The sequence below is a fragment of the Solanum dulcamara genome, chromosome 1, assembly GCF_947179165.1.
Source record: "Solanum dulcamara chromosome 1, daSolDulc1.2, whole genome shotgun sequence".
Classification (NCBI taxonomy): Eukaryota; Viridiplantae; Streptophyta; class Magnoliopsida; order Solanales; family Solanaceae; genus Solanum; species Solanum dulcamara.
In genome coordinates this window covers 77837479-77858982 of record NC_077237.1, presented here as the reverse complement: position 1 = coordinate 77858982, position 21504 = coordinate 77837479, and the positions used below count along the sequence as shown (strand labels likewise).

At 32.8% G+C, this 21504-nt stretch overlaps 2 protein-coding genes across 5 annotated transcripts; both read right to left on the bottom strand.

The window, feature by feature from the left end:
* Positions 1-1698: 1698 nt before the first annotated feature.
* On the bottom strand, positions 1699-7408 carry LOC129904735 (uncharacterized). Its single transcript, XM_055980323.1, has 5 exons — positions 7060-7408; positions 4286-5204; positions 3319-3414; positions 2605-2741; positions 1699-2052 (listed from the first exon to the last, which is right to left on the bottom strand). Exons 1-5 carry the CDS (start codon positions 7272-7274, stop codon positions 1881-1883), a joined length of 1539 nt encoding a protein of 512 aa, XP_055836298.1. The 5' UTR covers positions 7275-7408; the 3' UTR covers positions 1699-1880.
* Positions 7409-12279: 4871 nt separating this feature from the next.
* LOC129904561 (sm-like protein LSM1B) lies at positions 12280-20971 on the bottom strand. 4 transcript variants are annotated; one of them, XR_008770481.1, is made up of 7 exons: positions 20677-20971; positions 19439-19507; positions 19246-19361; positions 19085-19147; positions 13107-13482; positions 12968-13016; positions 12281-12852 (listed from the first exon to the last, which is right to left on the bottom strand). XR_008770481.1 is itself a non-coding variant. In XM_055980152.1 (5 exons), exons 1-5 carry the CDS (start codon positions 20735-20737, stop codon positions 13405-13407), a joined length of 387 nt encoding a protein of 128 aa, XP_055836127.1. In that variant the 5' UTR covers positions 20738-20971; the 3' UTR covers positions 12281-13404. The 4 variants fall into 4 exon arrangements, 1 of the variants encoding a protein (XP_055836127.1); XR_008770469.1 differs by having other exon boundaries at positions 12280-12852; positions 12968-13482; XR_008770462.1 differs by having other exon boundaries at positions 12281-13016.
* Positions 20972-21504: the final 533 nt, after the last annotated feature.

Sequence of the window (21504 nt, the reverse complement as noted above, 5' to 3'; positions counted from 1 at the left end):
GATGGTTGTATGAACCATGAACAGTAACTTTGTGGCTCATAAGATTAGGAATAGTTTATAACGTGAACTGTAGTGGTATGGAATGATACATGAAAATCTCGTAAGATATTTTCTTAAATTATTTTGAAAAGTTGTTCCACCATAAATTAAAATTTTTATTTGGTTATATTTAAGATCACGTGAATTTTAAAAGGCAAAATTTTATACTATTAACACTTTTGAATGGGCCTAGTTTCACTACTAAATTATAATGAGGAAATTACGCGAAATGACAAATATTTAATAGTTATTATGTACTTAAGCTATAGTTTCGGATAATTATTAAACACAACTACAATTTATCAATTTTGTTATTTAATATGTATAATTCGGTTCCTAATTATATAAATTCAGAATTTGTATATGCCTGCCCTAATTATTTGTATACGATTTGTTGATACATTTGATTTGTATAAGTTATGAAAAATTCTTAAATGTATAAAAACAAAATTTGTATATACTTACCCCATTTGTATATTGACAAACGAAATATACAAAGGGAGTTCTGAAAAATTTCTAAATGGATAAATACAAAATTTGTATATACTTACCTTGTTTGTATATTGAAAAACGAAATATACAAACGGAAATAGCCATAGCAAATGAAACTATAGCTATGAAGCGTAATTAGGTAAACTATAATTAAGAAACATAATTAAAATACTTATAATAATTATTTATCAAATTTCCTCAATTATAATTAATATATATCTTACGTTAAGCTTCTTATAAATTTCGCAAAGGTTTCTTTTAAGAAGTGACATCCTTCCAAGAGGATTGCCACACTGTATTCTAGACAAGTCAATCTATGTAACAATCTTATGCCGTATGAACAAAAACAGTATCCTTCTGACCAAAAAATAAAAGTATAATGAGTGTAAAACTTTCTTGGAATTTTTTTAGGGCCGTTTGGCTTTGAAATGAAATTATATGAAATAGAGTTGAAATTTTGTTTGGATATACAATTTAAATTTTTAAGTTGTATATTTTGCTCATAAAAATCTCATAGATTGTGAAAACTATCAAAATTGTCTCAATTCTTTATACAGTCTTACCAAATAAACAAAAGTTCATAACAAAAGTATAATACACTATCACAAAACTATTCTAAGAAAATACAATATTTATTGATTGAACTTTAGTTCAATACAAAAGTAAAACTGAACATGAGCTGTAGTTTACTACTCCTTAATAAAATACTCCACCATAGTACGGACAATCTCCTCACATTTAACATGCATTTCTTGATATAAATGGTTTATATGTTGGTAGGAGTAATAATATCAAATATAAATTTGATGAATGAGAGTAATAGTTATATGTGATATAATGATTTAAAGGTTGATAAAAGTAATAATATCAACTATAAATTTTGTTTATATATAAAATAAATGATTGGTAGATATAAAATAGTGTGTTTATATAGAATATAAACTTATGGATTAAATTTTGTATTTGAAAAATGTGAAATCATAAGTAATTTGTTTCCGACTATTCAATTATTTATTAACCAGAGTCACTAGTCGATAAATGATCACTATGTGTTGACATACACTTTAGAATAAAGTAAGATTGCATAGACAGTAAAATAAAATGAATACTGGCCAACATACGCAGTTTTCTAATAAGAAGTACTAGAAACAAATATGAATGAAGGCATAGGCAAGAAACAATTTCCCTATCTTATTAAGAATCAACTATTATTACCTGGCTTTTAACTGATCCCTCCTTCAATAATATTTGCACAGAGAAAACCAAGTTACAAGATTCTATCAGCAATTACTCTTTTCGTATGACGTTTATCGTTACAATAGTATGAACAATACATATAGATATATACTCTACTCCGTCTTGTCTTCTTCTACATCACCACCATTAGATGTCCCATCTCCACCAGACGTTGATTTCACTTCGGATGGACTTCTTTCATCCTTTGTTGGCAGAGGGGAGGGTTTTATGAGCGTCAACGTGATATCCTTATCAAACTCTTCACTATCATCAGAATAGGCATATCTGGTTGTATCGAAAAGAAAACCAATTAGCATAGAAGTGTGAAAATAAAAGAGAGCAAATATGGCCAACATATAGGTTCTAACAAATGCCAATTTTTTTCTTACAGAAAGACCCGTGGTTTTTGAGATTCCTTATCATGAAGAAGGAAGATATGAAATGGTTTGAAGACGACAATCCTGAATCTTTGACACCAGGAAAATATGTATCATTTTCCTTTCATGATCTCACAATGAAAATGTGGAGGGTTGGGTGAAGGAGAAAATCATCTCATTTTCTCGCACGGTCAGAATATTCTCCTTTTGTTGTTCTAAGGCTAAGCAAATCAAAGTTACTATGCTAGATAACACTCCTATTAAGATAATTGCATGGATACCTAGTTCAGAGGACCTCCTGAACGATCATCATTATTCTTTTTTTTTAATATGAGCGAACAATCATCATTACTAAACGATTATTTTTAGCATATTTTGTGGTAAGCAATTACGCACTAGGAGCTCTGTGAGATCAATCAAATCAAAAACATGCATTACAGAGATGGAAGCCTGGTCTTACCTCATGGAGTTTTGAGATGGAGCCCAAAGAGCACAGATGACGCAGAGGAGAGAAAAAGACAACACTTGCCAGAATGCAGGAATAATCCAGGCCTTTTGCCATCGCTTATTGTACACATCAGTGGACTTAAAATACAGCTGCCATGGAAAAACAAGTTGTAATGCCTAGCTTGGGAATATAAAAACAGGAGGACGCTAAGAAACTTATGTTATATGAACTCAGGTACGAGATAGGAGGACATTCCAATTTGAAGGATCCACATAAGCCCACAATCATTCCATCTAGTCCTAAGTTGAAGAAAGTAAGAATTCCGCTACCAAACATATATGCTTCAGCTAATGGAAATGCTCAATAAATAGGTAGGTCTCCGAGCCCTTGCACTCATTAAACTTTATTTACTCATTATACCCCAGTAATTGATTTACTTTTTTCTGAATTTTTGTTTGTCTAGGTTTCTTAAGAATTCCTGAATAGAAGAAAAAAGATAACTTGAGTCATGATGCTTTTACTTATTTAATGACTTAAAGCAGATGAAACTGGACATGAGTAACATTACATCTGTAACTCCAATAAAAGCATCTTCTTGTCACCCGTAAGCACCTAATTTCACTGTTTTCATGTTTGTTTATCACGAACTGCAGGTCAGTTTATGGATTGGATGAGTTCTGGATATTTTCGTTAAATCAGCCTTAAATTGAAGATAGCCAATATTACCTCATAGCATACCCAACCAACAGAAACAATAACTGCCACAGCTAAAGCATTTGTGAACCTCCGGTATATGTCTAATTTGGCCAACAATCTTCTAGCCTGTCAATCCACAACAGCAGCAAATGAACTACCATTGATTGATACTTGATAATAAGAATGATTATAAACATGAAATGTCATAAAAAAAATTTGATGAAGGTAAAGTTAAAGTCATGTCATAATTAACCCCTCGCCCCAAACTCCACAAGGAAAAAGAAAAGCTAATTTCTTCCTTTATTGCAAGAAACACAGCTCCTCACTTAGCAGAGAGGTAGAAGTCCCATCTTGACCATATGTAAATAGATATACAGAAGAATGTTTACAAATAAGTGAGCAGTAGAACTATGAAGCTTTCTTCTTAAAAAAAAAAAAGGGCAGCCCGGTGCACTAAAGCTCCCGCTATGCGCGGGGTCCGGGGAAGGGCCTGACCACAAGGGTCTATTGTACGCAGTCTTGCCGAGCAGTAGAACTATGAAGCTTTCTTCTTAGTTTAACAAAAACTTAACTTCAATACTGAAGATAAAATTAAGCACTAATAATATGAATGTGTAAAGGAACTTCTCACTTTATGGAAACAACTATGTAAATATCATGATAGAGAGTGTTACATGCGAATGCAATTTAATATATAAAGTCATATAAAAGAGAGCTGATAACCAAGCTAATAAAAGTCGGTGTTTATCACTGCAATTATACAAAACATAAAAGAGCTAAAAAAAAATATTTGAGAATGATGACATAAAAGAGCTAATTAACAACATTGTATTACAAATTAACCCAGAATGCATAATATATGAAGGTGAACTTGTATCACCTCAAGATTTCTGGTCATTAACAAATGCACTAATATGATAGAAAATGCTATAAGGAAGCCCTTTTATAGACCAGCAAATCGACACAAAGTTATAAGCAAAAGTAAAGGTCAATATACCTGAAGTTTATTCAAAGTTGCAGAAAGGGAAGTGAATATCCATAGGATAAAGAAAGCATCCAAGATTGCCACAGGAAGTACAAAAAACAACCTTGCTTTTCCTGAGAAATCACTAACAGTACCAACGTTTTCTACCAGTTCAAGCACTTCTGATGCCAGAAAGAAAGTTCCTCCAAGCAAAAGGACCTTGGATGTAAGACCACCAAGGGTAGGTCTAACAACACCATACCCCATAGAGACCATCAGAATAATCAAACGAGCAACTGTGCGCTTTACTGCACCAAAGGTAACAGCCCATACAGTGATCCCAGTTGGTCTGACTCCGGTTTCATTGAATTCAGCATTATCAAAGTACCATAATGCCATCTCAAACATGCCCAACGTTATGACGAGAGTAATACAATTTTGTAAAGCAAGAACTTCTCTCCAGAATCTCGCATACTGAGAAAACCAAAAGATCCCAAGTAACACAAACATAAGAGACATATACCCATAGAAATTCATAAGTGGGGCCATTCTACCAGGTAGGTAACCGGTAGGATTTTTCCATATGGTCTTCCCTTCAACAACAACTTCCTTAAGATTATGGTCGCAGTGCATAAAATACACATTATACATTCCAGTTTTTGTAATATGTATTGTTCTCAGCTGCAGTTTTGCTTCAAGCTCATCAATGCCAAAAGAGGCACCAAATACTTTAGGCCAACCAGGATTATTAGTAGATGGGCGGTGAATTATTTCCCCTTGTATACAAACTCCCAGTTTTGCAAGATCTTCTGTGCAACAAACAGCTCTTTGCCCCCCATAGGCAGAGCCTCCGATTGTCTCTCGGTCATCCACCTCAAAAACAACTGCATGAATTGATCCTGAGCTAAAGTTTGAAAATTCTTCAGGTCTCCGGAATATAATCTTCTCAAAGCTGATTTTCACAAACGATAAAGATCAGAAAATGCTGGTCTTTTATCTCTGTGACATATGTTTCTATTACCAACATTCCAACAACAATAACAAGGAACAATGCTTGAGCTCAGGGCGAATTTACATGCTAAATGGGGCACGTGAACCCGTCGTCTCACTGTAAATTTAGGTATTTTATGTATATATTTTCTAAGATTTGGTATAATATTATCTGCTGACACTTATGCTACAAGAATGTTAAATGGTGCACTTAGTTGGATGTTGAGTTATTTACCTAGGGATCAATTCCCACTTAATGCATTTTTCGGTGTACTTTTAGCAGAAGAATGGTGTTATATTTAACATCTAGCTTAAGTTTCCATGTGACAAGTTAGAATTCAAGATTTAAATAATGGATCATGTCGAAAGGGGCTACTTTGACATTTGGCAGTGAATTTTTTTTTCGAAGTTGAACTCTAGCTAAACACGTTTGGCCATAAAATTTTGATATGCGGTTCACCTTTGTTACAGCTGGTTAGATAGGTACTGCACATGACAGTAGATGCTTGAGAATGTGAATGTTGATCCAAAGGCAAAATTTCCTTTTCCACCACATTGTATATAACTTGAAATCCATTAAAAAAAAATTATGTTGTTAGCAAGTTTGAGTAGTTACATTTATTTTATTTTGATTATAAAATATTACGTTGTTGACGCTGCCCTGTGGAACACAAAAAGATTTTTAGCTCCATATAAAGGAGTAAGATATCATTTGCAGGACTTCAGAGGGAGTGAAAGAGAGCCTCCAAATGGCAAAGAGTTGTTCAACTATAGGCATTCATCTCTAACCAATGTTATTGAAAGAACATTTAGATTATGGAAAAGTAGATTCAGAATATTACAACAATGTACGAACAATTATGATATCGACACACAAGTTAGGATTGTAATTGCTTGTGCAATCTTGCACAATTTTTTGCAGGAACACCAAAGTAGTGATGGAATATTTACATAGTATGAACATGATTATATGGTTATTGATGGCACTGAAGAACAAGTGATTGGGATAAACAATACTCCTTCATCTTCTCGGGAAGCTGATTGAGAAATGAATGCTTGACGAGAAGAAATTATTCACACAATGTGGGAGTATTTTATTAAAGAATAACTACTTACTTGTGTTACTTAATTTTGAATGAAGTCTCTTTTAGTTCTTCATTTTGAAGTCCTTATTGCTTCTCTATCAATAAAATAGCACCATAACTTGAATAAACTGAGAAAGTTGAAGGAGGTAGTGTTTTTAGTTTTTCATTGATTCAACAAATATTACTCCATCAAATTCCTGAATTCTTTATGTATGCATAATCCCACAAAAGAAAACTGTGAAAAGAAAGGGGTCTCAATGTTTTACCCTCTTCTTTTCAATCTTTCCAAAAAGATGCTCAGAGTAAGTGAAATAGGGTTCAGCATATAGAAGAAAGAAAACTAACCTTATTGACACTGGAAACCAACTCTTGCAATCTTTTTATTATAGTGAAGTTGTAAAAGTTAAGTTGGATTTTTTTTAAGTTTCTAAAAAAAAATTCAATTACTATGGTCAAACACAACTCCAACTTCAAAAATTACAAAATAAAGCGAAATAGTTTTTGGTTTTCATGGCCGAAGCCACTTTCAAATCTCAATCAATCAGTCAGCTAAATCTACAATAATCCCAAATTAAGATCCGATAAGTTCAGCAATATAAATAAAATTCCAAAATGAGCAAGAAAAACTACCATATAACAATAGTAACTTCGAAGGAAGCAATTTAACATCAAAACAGTCATTCCGAAAATACATTATGTAAAGGAAGAGTAAGAGAGAGAGATATTTTTCACCGAATAAAAGAGTGTCCATCTGAAGCAGAGGTAGAAGATTGATTGAGTTTAGGGTTAGAAGCGTAAATTCCTTCGCTACCTCCATGGACTACGAATACATTGCCTTTGCTTGCGAATTTCTCGGAGGAATAGTCGTGAAGTGAAGCTTTTGTAAAGTGAAGTGAGCATAAGCAGAGTATAAAAATGGCTGAAACTGAAGCTCCCAATGACGACATTGCCCCCTTTAACAGAGCTCAGTAGAAGAGAAGTTGAGCTCACTGTAGAAGAAATGGTAGATCTGCTGTTGCACAAGTAAAAGAAATGGAAGAAGAGGAGGACGATCCAACGGCAAGTGGAACCTACACATTTATACCAATCATAAAAAATATTTACCTCTATACATCGAATTATCTACCATTTCGAAATTTTTGATATTGTAGTTTTGGTATTATGATATTTAGTATTATTTTTGGTATTTGATTTTATATTTGATATTTAAAAATAATATATCGAAATATATAATTACATTAATAACATATATATATTGTTAAAATACTAACAAATATGCAACTTAGTATTAGTATAAACTAAATGTTTAGAAATAGAAATTTTGACTACTATATTTTGATTGAAATGTATTTTAAATGTAATTGATTAACAAAAAAATTATTTGTATTGAATTTTCTACATGTATAATGTGTTAGTATAATACAATTGAAGACCTTTTTTTGAATTGTAGAAGTCATAATATTCTATTATACGAGTATATATTAATTAAAATTGAACAAATTATGATTATCGATTTATCATACCGTAAAATATCGAGATCGAACTTTAAAAATATTGAATCATACAGAATTAAATTGGTATGATAATGGTATAATAATTTTAATAATTGAATATCAAAATTACCATACTGAAGTTTCAAATACCTTACCATACTATACCATATCCTAAATACAGATCTTATCTTTATTTTATTAAAAAATAGAGAAATTGTTTTCGAAATATTATTGAAGAAATAAATTCTAGCTCATATTTTGGAAGAAACTTTATGGGTTCATAAATATTCATAATTGTAGATAAATTAAGGAAAAATTACTCATTTACACATGTTATATTACCATATTTACTAATACTCCCAACTAGTTGGAAAAATATAAAAAATCCCTATTTTTTTTTAACTTTCTCACTCTTTCACTGATACATCACTTTTACCTTATATCAGTTACCTAAATTCACTCCTATTCTTCAGCCTCCTGGATGACAGTTTCTTTTTTTCCAATTTCAGTCCATCTATTACTCAATTTCAAGCATCTAAGTAAGGTATATTCAAGTTTTTCTTTTAATGGTATCTCACTTCATTCTCATCTTCTTTGATTTCCTCTATTCTCTTCTGTAATTTTTTTTTACTTACATTGTTCACTGATACACATGAAATCCACTCCATCTTTTAGTGTTGGTCTCACTCAGTTGAATAAAAATCAAGAAATTCTTATTTCACCGGACGAGGTTAGATCCAAACATCGTAACGATCCATCAGTGATGGATAAGCTCCGTGAGAAATTGAAGTCGAAATCTCAAGTTCAACATTCACCCAAAGAAGCCGACAAGAAGATTGAAGGGGTTTCAACACGCCCTAATCTCCCAAAGGTATAAGTTTCTATAAGTTTTTTTTTAATGTGATTTTTTATGAAGATTTACTGCTCCTGATACATATAATTTTATGTATCAGATTCGTATGTATCAAGCTAACATTAGAATCTGATACATCCTGTTTATTTTTTTTTCTAAATGTCATTTTTTTAAAGTTTTACTGATTCCTGATACATATACTTTATGTATCAAATTCTTATCTATTTTCTGATACATTGTGTTTTTGTATCAAATGCTCATATATCAGGATTTACTGCTTCTGATACATATTATTTATGTATCAGATTCTCATGTATCAAGCTTACATGAGAATCTGATACATCTTGTTTATATAATTTTTTTAAATGTCATTTTTTTAAAGTTTTACTGATTCCTGATACATCTACTTTATGTATCAGATTCTTATCTTTTTTTTGATACATCATTTTTTTTGTATCGGATTCTCATTTATCAAACATTAATGCTCATAATACATCTTGTTTATGTATCAGAATCTCATGTATCAAGATATAATGCTTCTGATACATCATATTTAAATACAAAAATTAAGTTGTATTTAACAGTTTCCATGTCAATGCAGGGAATAAAATACGTCATCAAGAAGATCCCCTCACACTCCCTAAGTTTCGACACTGCATATACGACTAATTTTATTGATGATTTCAAATCATCAATAGGTGATGAAGCTATACAATTATTTCGACAAATCATATTTGGTCACTATCTAGATATGCCACAGTACAATTTTCAAGGGCAAATCATCAAATGTCTCTTACTTCTTGAGGTCGAGCAAAAAAACAGAGAGGAATTGCAACCTCCTGGTCAAGGAGAACCGATGGACGTCGAATAGTTTTTGTTTTAATTTTACAGTAGTAGAATGTACAATTATATTTTTGTACCAATAGTAAATATTTTTTCTAGTTATTCAACAATTTAGCAGACTTTTAAGTTTTTCTAATATTTATGTATCATATTTTGATTTATCAAACTTGAATGCTTTCGATACATCTACTTCATGTATCAAATTGTAATGTATCAATATTTAATGATTTTGATACATCTACATTTATGTATCAGAAACATATGCATCAATATTTTACAGCTTCTGATATATATTGTTTATGTATCAGATTGTAATGTATCAATATTTTAATGATTCTGATACATCTACATTTATGTATCAAAATAACATGCATCAATCTTTACAGCTTCTGATACATATTGTTTATGTATCATATTGTAATGTATCAAGATTTAATAATTCTGATACATCTACATTTATGTATTAAAATCTCATGCATCAATCTTTGCAGCTTCTGATACATATTGTTTATGTATCAGATTGTAATTGATTGATATTTAATGATTCTGATACATCTACATTTATGTATCAGAATCTCATGCATCAATCTTTACAGCTTTTGATACATCTACAATCTATATCAATACAACATGTTATGTATCAACCACAATCCACTTGAAAACTAATACAACAACCTTTAAAGTATCAACCTTAATACGTCGAATGTTTATGTATCCGTTATTCTTATATATCAGATTCGAAATTACTATCAATACCAAGTAACTTACAATGAATATAATTACCAACTATCCATGTATCAATTATTGATATTCAATTACTATTTTGGTTAATTGATATATGTATCAAAAACAACCCATAATGTAAAAAAAAACTATGTAGATGTAAGTACATGATCCAAATAGAATGTATCATGGCATAACAAAACATCATTTCTCTTTGGGAATGAAATTACAACTCTTTCTGATGTGGCCTTCATGGCCACAACGACTACAAGAATTTGTGCTCGTTCTTATCTTCTCACTAGAGTACTTTTTTCTTTCTTTCTTTGGTCTTCCTGCATCCTTTTGTATCTTGGTGGCAAGACGAATTCTTCCAAAATTTCTTTCAGAAAAGACCAATCTTTCTTATCTGGCATTGGAACCATTGGAAATTCATAAGTATTTGTCAACGCCTCTGGTTTGTAGTAATCAGAATAGTATGGGTGCATGCCTGTAATGTTCTTGTTCTTCAACACTGCAATTGCGTGTGGACATGGTATCTCGTCTAGTTGAAACCTGCCACAATTGCATGTTTTTCTTTCAAGACACACAATGTATCTTATACCTGATTTATAAACAGAATAAAGATATTCTGATGAAGCAACAACCTGCAGTAAATAATTATCACAGATATGTATCAGCAATGATGTATCAAATACAGAAATGATGTATCAGAACTGATATATCAGGTAATACTGATAACAGGAAATACAGAACTGATGTATCCTATAGCTATGTATCAAGCAACTATGTACCAAGTAGATAACTATTTAAAAAAAATAACAGGAGTGTACCTTCATTCTCGAACACTTCATTGTGTTTGATATTAGGATATCTTCGAATTTCCTACCCAAAGTATGTTTTGTATAAGTTGCTATTTCCCTATTTTTGCAGTTCCAAGCACCAAACACACCATTTTATGTTAGAACTTATGCTCTGTTTTTGAGTTTTCTTTCATAGTTAGATCTGTTTCTTTTTTTAAAGAATTCTTTGCCTTAATTAGCATGGTAATTGATTGAAACAATCAATCATAGCTTGAATTACGTTACTACCCATAAATAACCCAACAACATTAATTATTTTACACCCAAAAATTGATGTATCAGCACAGCAAGTAATGTATCAAAAAAATTTTAAAAAAGGGGAAATCGCGTAATTTCATAAAAATGAGGGATACATCGTAATTGAGCCTTTTCAGTATGTGATTTAGGTAAAGTTTACATAAATTAATCATACACAATGAGCCCATTTGGATGGGCTTAAAAAAATAACTTTTATGTATGAAATGTTTTTAGAACTTTGAAGTGCTAAAAGTTATTTTTATAAATAAGCAGTTGAGTGCTTAAATAAAAGTGCTTAAATGAGAAAAATGATGTGAATTTTAGAGTTAAAAGAATAAAATGAATAGTTTGGGAATTTAGTTAAAATATAAGGGATATAAAAGTAATTTCCATGATCAAAGAAAAAAATTGTAAACACTTGGAAAAAAAATAGTTAGAAATCCTAATTTTTCATTTTTGACTGACTTTAAGAACTTTATGGCTTAAAGTTAGCATTAGACAAACACGTCCAAAAGCTAAAAAGGGGACCAACTTAAAGCCCATTCAAACGGGCTCAATATCCATTATAAATTAAGTGCTTAAATGAATCTATTAATAAATTTAAGAATTTTTTGATATGTACTGAATTTTTTCCCCACAAGTATCGGGATACTTAGTTGGTATTTGATTATAAATTTCTAAATATTTTTTGAATGAAATGTTAACATATGATTGATCATAGTTTTTGAAAAATATATTCCTATAAATTCTAAAAATTATTATTTATAAATTTGACATAAGATATCATTATTTTAATATAATAAATAATACATTATTCAAAAGTCATAACATGATACTTTATTAAAATTAACAATAATACAATTATCAGCTATTACAATTTTTCACAATTATAATTAGTTACGAAGATCCTTCGAGGCAAAAAATTAAATAATAACAATAATAATAACTAATTATTCTGTAATATAATCTTTCTATACTCTTCCATCATTGTAAAATGAATACAAAAGCATTTCTTCCAGTTTTTTCTCTAATATCATGTGGTATGGGAACTTTACTACAATTACCTTTCATCTTATCTTCCATCAAAATAATCAAATCACCTATGCTTAAATTCAACAAAGACATGAACTTATATTATTTCCTTTCCATCTCCTCTCATTCCAAACATATTCATTACTAATTTCAAAACTTCCAGAAAAAGGCTAAATTTTAATAGTATGAATTTGTAATGTCAAATTCCATATTGAAAGCCTTGTTAGAGACCACATTTTTGTCTACCTGAGACTTGCATCAGTTTTTCACAACCCTACCAATGGTAACCAATTAACCTGAAATAGCAACTCCTGGAAGCTCCATTCATGTGCACCTACCGACCAAGGAAGACACTACTGATCCCTGAATCGAAGGACTATGCACTTTCAATCCCTTACAGCTGCCTTCCAAGTAGCCCTGACTATGATTTGAAAAGATTCCCGGGGGGTTGGCTCATGATAATGCTCTTGTGGGACTAGGCTCCCTTAAGATTTTGAATAATGAAAATACATTGTTATCTCCATCTTATAGTCTATACAACCTACCATAAAAATTCAAAATTCTTCCACATTAGAGTAAAAAGGACAGGATGAATTTACCATCATCAAGATCTACCACCATCCCTCATACCATCACCAGTTCCAAAACCTAAATGTACCAGTATGTCAAGTAGGGAGCCATCAATATTTCAACATGTAATTGGAAAAAGAATGTAGTAGGAACAATCCGATTCCCGACCTGTAGATGTTACAATGAACAATGTGTAGCAGAGAGTACAGCCAAAGAAACCAGTTATAGTTGCTTCAGCCAACAGCCAGCAACCGCGGCAATATTTGCATAAGCCATGCCACGATGCTGGGCAGAACCAGATATCAGTAGCAAGAATTCTTAGTTGTTACAATGAACAATGTGTAGCAGAGAGTACAGCCAAAGAAATCAATTATAGTTACTTCTGCCACCAGCCAGCAACCGCAGTAATATTTGCAAAAGCCATGCCATGATGCTGGGCAGAACAAGATATCAGTATCAAGAATTCTTAGTCCATATCAAGGAATTCCATCCTCTTTCTCATTGAACCTTTAAGATCTGTAGCCTCCCTTTCTGCTTTTTGCGCCTGATGATACATAAGCATTATAACACACTGTATTTCTAGATATTAAACATGTAAAGCAGATGAAAGTCTAAAAGGAGATCATTCAATAAAGTATTTTCGCACCATTCATGAGTTTTAAGCGTGAAACCAACCGTATCTTGTTCTAATTACCCCTACTGAATAACTAATGTTATTGTGCCAGATTCACATCTAAGGCAAGTACACCAGTTAAATTATTTGATGCTTTACGGGAGATTGGTTCTCCTCTCTTTCTTTAATTCTTGTTGACTTTCAGGATAAAATATAAGAGTCTCTCTCCTAAAACTTTTCTGGCCTTAAATTATTTTCTTCAAATAGTCATGAAAACCTAATGTAAAATTCTCTTTATATATAAATTACATTCAAATATTCCCAAGTTTAAATCTAGACTCCTTGTTAGTTTGCCTAAAACATTTCTTTCACGCTTCTTTCGTTTGCTTCAATAAGCATTAAAACATAAATAATTTACTTTTAAAAGGGTAAAATATGAGTCTCTACTCTTGGATCAAGTAAATATGATATCTTAGAAGTAAAAAAATATAAACAACTTTCTAAAGGGTCAACCATCAATTAGTTATGAGTTGGATTGAACTTTTGTTTTGCAAGAAATTGTTCCTAATTCTTGTCAATAGAGATGAAATTTTTCACTATAACTTCATAAATTGTTTGGAATGTCAATCTTTGTTATCTTATAGATGAGCTTTATTGGAAAAAGCTTAAAGCTGATCCCAAAAAAAGAATATAACCGTTGGATATGAGATGAAGTGAGGAGATACTATGTTCCAAATAGGCCTAGTCAACCTTTCGGCCATCAATTTCTGATAACTTCTACACAAGGGAAATTGCATCAATTCAAATCATGTTTGGAAGATGTTGCATATTGTTTATGCTCATTTGAATTCGTTCATGAAAGTGCAGATGAATTTACATAAAAAATGGTTTTAGGGCTTAGAATAAGGCTCTTGAAAGATTGCGTTTGCATTTTGGTCAAGTTAATAATGTCTTCAACAAGATGGTAGATTCGTCAAATCAGCATCAATCAATTGAATTCAAGTTGTTTTTGACAAGTATTCAGAGAAGTAAATATCTTATGCATTTAAAAAACACAACTGATGTGGTACGAGTTCGCTAGTAATGGATTGCCTTTTTGGGATTACGATGAAAGTGAATCTTTAATAAATCAAAGCCACTTTCAAGGTTTCCACGATGGCACGACAACAAACATTTGGATATGGGAGAATGTTGCTTTGACTTGTCCTATGATTCAAAAAGATATTGCTAATACTTGTGCAAAAAAAATTGAAAACTTCAACGTAGATTACTTTGGAATATTAACTGACTAGTTCAAAGATATTTCACACAAAGAACAAATGGCTCTTGTTTTGCGATATGTTGATGAGAGGGGTGAAATGGCCGTCACTTATTGGTCTTGTCCTATGATACATCAGTATAGTCATCAAAGGAAGCAATCTATTATTTTCTTTCGGGTCATTCACTACATCCATCCAAAATATGCAGACAAGATTATGATAGAGATAAAAAACATGAAAGGAGAGATAAATGATCTTTAAGACTTTGATCATGCACAATAGTCTGTCAGTATATCACATTTATTACTTTGTTCATCAATTACAATTAACACTTACAGTTAGTGCTAAAGAGCAATTAAATGCATAAAATTTCTTTATTGTTGTTACTAGTAGATCAAATGTTTGTTGATTCTGAAATGCAATCCATGACACAAGAGAAGTATTGCCACATCAATTGAGGCTTCTAAATGCATATGATACTAACTTTTTAACTTCTTGTGCTTTTATAAACAACTTGAATTGAATGGTGATTTTTTGCTGAATCTAACATCTTGTTGAAACATTCATGATGGACATTATTTAAAGAGGCGAGAGCAGAAGATGGGAAAATGGTGATCGTTGTTATTGATCAGATGGCTGCTATTTAAAGAATTTGTACAAGACTTAGAAAATAATAATGACTATTAAACTAAGCCTAAATAGAAGGAAAGAGTTAGAACAGATTCCTCAAGATTTGGAACTACAACAATAGAATTCTACAACACTAAGGAGTCTTCTCTAATCATCCATTACTACGCCCCCGCAAGTTGGTGGTGTCAACAACACCCAACTTGGAAAATGCTTGACAAAAGAAGCTCTTGGAAGTGGTTTGCTAAGTATATCTGCCACTTGATCAGCCAAGTGAAGGTATTGAACTGCGATATGCTTGTTTTGAACTTGTTCACGAACAAAGTGAAAATCAATAACAATATGCTTCATCCGACTATGGAACACTGGGTTGGCGCAAATATATGTGGTGCTGACATTGCAAGTTCATCACAAAGTGATCGAACCTGATGAAGATAATTTGCGACTGGACGAGAGTCTTTTATAAGGCGAGCCAATCCGCCCCGCAAGCTGAAAATTCTTGTTTGAGATTTGTTCGCATAAGCAGTATGCAAAGCATCCCAGGCAGCTTTGGCAGAGACCGCAACAACAATAGTGGGAGTGTAGGGTCAATGGAGGCCAAGATAGCATTTTGAATTAACTGATCTTGGTGATACCAAGGAACGAACTCAGGATTATTAACATCTTGATTGTTTTGTGAGATGGTGCGAGTGGGGGTAGGGATGGAGCCATCGAGATGTCCATAGAGATTGTGACCACGCATAAGCATTGAAACTTGAGCTTTCCACAGGGAGAAATTGTGACTGCCGGTTAATTTGATGGGCAGTTGGGTCATAGGATTGAATTGGACAATATTAATGGTGTTATTGACTCCATCAACATTGGTCATAGACAGTGTTGTGAAAGGCGATCGCCTTGTCGCCAATGGCGAGAGGCGGGGCGAGGCGATCCTTCATCACCTTTTAGCTTTGTGGCGAGGCGATTTTCAAAAGGTGACGCCATGGCGAGAAAGGCGTCGCCTTTTGTATTTTCTTAAAAAAAGGTGACCAACTTAGGGTTTTCAAAAGTTAAAAGATAATTTTAGGGTTTTCTTTCCAAATTTGCACAGTTGCACTCTTAGACTTAGACTGCGACTCCAACCAGTAGACTCGACTAGACTTTTCCGGCGACTCCAAAGTCCAACCAATATGTATTTCTTCTTTTCTTCTTCCTGTGTTTCTTTTTCCTTCTTCTTTTTTAGACCTCAGAGTTACTTCTACCTCTGTTTTTTTTTCCTCATTGTTTTGACTTTTGTTCAGTTTTTTCTCATTCAAGTTCTAAACTTTTAGTATCTACTATCTATTTTCAATTTTTGAATTGAAATATTTGCTAATATGTTATTGATATTGAGATTTTGATTATTATACATGCAATTAAATATTTTAATTTTTTGGTATTAATTGGCGCCACACTTCAAAAAGGCGAGCGCCTCGCCTTGTGGCGAGGCAGACCCTTGTCGCCTTTCGCCGTCCAAAACACTGGTCACAAAAATATTAGGGGCCATTTGGACGAGTTAGCAGAGAGAAAAAAAACAAAAAAAGAAGGATCAACTCATGGGAGTTTAGAAGTGCCCTGATGGCTGATACCATAAATAGACGAGAGCAGAAGATGAGAAAATGGTAATCGTTGTTATTATTGATGGTTGCTATATAAAGAATCTATACAACAACTTAGAAAATAATAATGACTATTAAACAAAGCCTAAATAGAAGGAAAGAGTTACACTAGATTCCTAAAGATTTGGAACTACAAAAGTAGAATTCTACAACATTAAGGAGTCTTCTCTTATCATCTGTTATTATTATTAACTTCACTAACATGCAAAAACAATCTTTCAAGAACCTTTTTTCAAGCCCTAAAACCATTGGATAAATTCATCTGCGCCTTCATGAACGAATTCATTTTTGAACAAATAACAATATAGACGACATGCAACATCTTTCTTCATATTGCACTCCAACCATCTATAAAGTGAACCCGTTGTTATTAAAGTGGGGCTTTTATTGAGAAGCCCGTTGTTATTAAAGAAGGTATCGAAAAGGAGTAAAGAGTCCACCCACTCATGATAAAGTACTTCCCAAAGGCAAAAACATAATGGAGGAAACCCCTAAAGTCACAATGCCAATTCCAAAGCTTCCTCCTTCATTCCGAAGATGAGAAGTTTTGCAAGTTCATCACAATGTTGAAGCAATTATCGATTAATATTCCTTTAGTGGATGCACTTAAGCAAATGATGGGGGTATGCAATATTCAGGAAGGACCTTATCCATAATTGTCTCAAACACTTTGATCCAAAAGAAGAAAGATTCTCAAAAATGGGTAACATTCACGGTCTCAAAGCTAGCACTCCTCTTCTTAGTGATGAGGTCCTTCATGAACTTCGCATACCCCGCATTCGCTCAAAGTGCATCCACTAAAGGAATATTGACCAAAAATTGCTTCAACATTGTGATGAACTTGCAAAACCTCTCATCTTTTGTCTTTTTTCAAAAGCCTATGGGGGAATGGAGGAGGAACCTTTGGAATTGGCACCATGACTTTAAAGGCTTCTCCTCCATTATGTTTTTGCCTTTGGGAAGTACTCCATCATGAGTAGATGGAGTCTTTACTCCTCCAGTACCTTCTTCAATAACAATGCGCTTCTCAATGAAAGCCCCTCTTTCACTTGACCCAATCACATTAACCATTCAGATGCTAGCTCCCATCTCATGCTTTGTGAGCACCGCCACTTGTGTCATCAATTAAAACATTGTTTCTCTCTGCTTCCTTCTCGTTGTCTCACGAGACAAAGTTTTGGAAGAACCTCCTCCAACCACTTCCACTTCTCTATTATGCCAAGCTTGATTTGTTTTGGCAAGCTTGTCTAGTAAACCACTTGTTACCTCAAAAGAATTCTCCATATGAGCTCGTTCCGCCACATTGTTTGCCACCAACTTGTTCACGCATCAAGTACCAGTCCAAATCGAAAGAGCATTATGATGAATGCTAAAGCAGATCACCCATGCCCCTCCCCAAACTGCTTATTGAACATCAAAGCTCATAAAGAGAGACCAGAAGGAGAGAGATGGGAAGAATTCATAAATGCATAATTTCTCAAGACCAACAGAAGTCAAGCCCCTCGCAGAAGAAAAATAGAGAAGAGTTTGGAGGCATAAAAAGTCAATATCTTTACACCAAAGTGGAGACTACACTCTTGTTCAAGTACCTTATATGATAACATTTTTAGAAAAAGAGGGCCAACACGAAAGTAAAATTAGACACAATTTCATAAAGGCCAACTTTCAGCTGACAGGCCAAATTAGACACTTTTCAAAAAAATATTTTTGCAAGCAAAGTTTATCATTTAAGGCTCTTCCAGGAAACTGATTACATGAAAACGAAAGGAGAACAGTAATGAGTTAGACCACCACATTTACAGTCCATATGGCATATTCACTTCATAGCCTGGTATATCCAACTATTTGGGAGCAAAGATGTTTAAATTGGAGTTAAATCATGTAAAAGAAAGGGAAGAAGTTGAAACTGAACCCAATAAAGTATATAGATGGTGGAATCATGACATTGCCATGTTCCAAAACACATTTCATTAAGCATCTGTATTAGTCAAACAATGAATAATGAGGTCATACCCTTGTAATCTCAGCTACTGAAACAGGAGTCATATGGGGTGGAAGTTCCTCCTTATCAACATCCTGACAAATCACAACAAAACTTAAGCAAAAGGCTGCAGGATCACAGTACAAACACGGGGAGGGGAGGAGGAGGGAGACAGAGATAAAGCAATACATACCAATTCTCCAATTAACACGACATTCTCCCCACGGATAATATAAATACCTAATGGGATATCACAATAGAGATCGCCAACAATAACACGGTCACATGCACCTTCAAGAACAGCATTAGCTACAAATGACATAAAATTCTTGTCAGCTGGATAATCACTGTTATCAAATCGAAGTAGTGCAGGGAGAAGCCTCTACCAAATTGGTCAAAAGAACGAAGTGTCCCCAAAAGCTTTCGTCCATCTCGCAATAACATCAGGAGTTTCTCTGTCAAACATATTAAGTCAAAATCAGAAATCAGAAAAGCAAAAACTAAACTCTAAGAAACTAAAAGCAGGTCTAATCATTCCTATGAATCTATAACCACATGCACGTCTGTGGTGGCTCCTTTATGCAAAGAGTAAATGCCCCTTAAATTAACAGGCTTGTCATTTCTCTACCGTTCAAGGAGCTGAGACGAATGCCAGGATTAAAGGAGAAAGGGGTGCAAATTGTTTCATGATCACAAATGTCAAAAAAAAAAAAATCTACGTTCAAGTGGTAAATTTCCGAGTATATTCCCTCTTTCCCAAAAAGGCATGACTTTTGTAGGAATAGCAATAATTTACTCTTTCCCCATCTCCTGGAAATTCATTACTCTCACTCCATAAATCAAGAGCTAACCATGCGACTTTTTAACTCTGAGCCTGAGGCACTCCCATCAGAATTCCAACATTAGATTATGAGGCTTAGAAATTGGAGAAACAATAAATATGGCTATAAAAATAAAAGAAGGGGAATCAAGCTACTCCATTGTCCACTGACGAATCCCTTTTTCTTTCTGAAAACTTCTACTCATAACTTAGTTTTTGTTTAGTTTTTGTCCTTTTAAACTCATCATTGTACATAAAAATGGTTTTTTTCTCCAGATAAGTACTAATTGTTGTAATAAATACTCCCTCCGTTTCAATCCGTTTCAATTTATTTGTCTTACTTTCACTTTTAGTCCGTTTCAAAAAGAATGTCTATTTCCTTTTTTGGCAACTCTTTACTTCTAACTTTACATGTGACATTTGAAGACCACAATATTAAAGAAATTTTGGTACATTCTACATGTTTTTACCACAAAATTCAAAAGCCGTAATACTTTCTCAAACTCAATGTCAAGTCAAAACCACACAAACAAATTGAAATGAGGTGAGTAGTAATTTTTTAGATCAATAAGACAATAAAGGAAAAACTTTTATGGGATTCTCAGTCACAGCAAACATTAATAAGAACTTTACTGAAGAGAAGATCCACAAATAAACATGCATCAAACGCACAATAAGCACAAGACTAAAACTTTATTAACAAAGAATTTTCAAATAATATTATTAGAGTAAAATTCCCAACAAAATACAGAAAAATCGGAAAAAAACAAATATATATACATATATAAAGGAAGAAGAACTCACTGTCAAGATAGCTTGCAAGAGAAGTAGAGAGATAGATATCATCTGGACTAGCCCACGACATTTATGAACTCACAATTCAACTTTCTCCGTATCTCAAAAAAATCTCAAAATTCAATTCAAATTGCATTTGCAAACAAATGCTTCACTCAACAGAGAACAAATTCTTTTGTTACCATAAACCAGTAGTGGGATTCCCTATTTGAAACAATTTGGACCTTTTTTCACTTTTCCAAGTTCAGATCTGGAAATACTCTCAGCGATGAGTCGGATCGTACTCTTATTTTTACTATTAAAAATAATAATCACATCCTATATCTGACTCTATATTATAAGTTATAAATATACTTTTTAAAATTTACTAAAATAAGAATTTTATTACAAGCCATAACATATTAGGATTATTTTGAATTAAAGTGATTTTTATTTATTGGTCTTGTTTTTATCATATTTAGACTTAATATAAGGAAAGAAAATATAATAATTAAGACTGACAATTATTAACTTACTATAATCTGGGAACTGATTAATTAGCAACTCCTACAATTTTAAAAAAGAAAAATAAATCTCTCATATAGTTCCTCTAATTTTCAAAAAAAGGAAAACAAAACTCTCATTCTCTCAGCCTAATTCTCCCAAGAAATTCTATGTTCAATCTCCTCCCCATTTTTCTAGTTCTTATCAATCTTATTTCGTATTTCTACAGGAGCTCCAAATGAGTTGAAGAGTGTAGTGTGACAACATGGCCAAGACTCTTGAGAAGGAATCTAAGTTGGAAAAAGCAAAATCTAAGGAAGGAATCTAGGTTGGAAAAATCAAAATCTAAGTTAA

Coding starts and splice junctions, on each gene's coding strand:
- LOC129904735 (XM_055980323.1), bottom strand. CDS start 7,274: ATGTCGTCATTGGGAGCTTCAGTTTCAGCCATTTTTATACTCTGCTTA. Junction 5,205..7,059: donor GATGGACACTCTTTTATTCG/GTGAAAAATATC, acceptor TGTGAAAATCAG/CTTTGAGAAGATTATATTCC. Junction 2,053..2,604: donor CCATCTCAAAACTCCATGAG/GTAAGACCAGGC, acceptor CGATACAACCAG/ATATGCCTATTCTGATGATA.
- LOC129904561 (XM_055980152.1), bottom strand. CDS start 20,737: ATGTCGTGGGCTAGTCCAGATGATATCTATCTCTCTACTTCTCTTGCA. Junction 19,508..20,676: donor TCTTGCAAGCTATCTTGACA/GTGAGTTCTTCT, acceptor TATGTTTGACAG/AGAAACTCCTGATGTTATTG. Junction 13,483..19,084: donor CAGTAGCTGAGATTACAAGG/GTATGACCTCAT, acceptor ATGTATCATCAG/GCGCAAAAAGCAGAAAGGGA.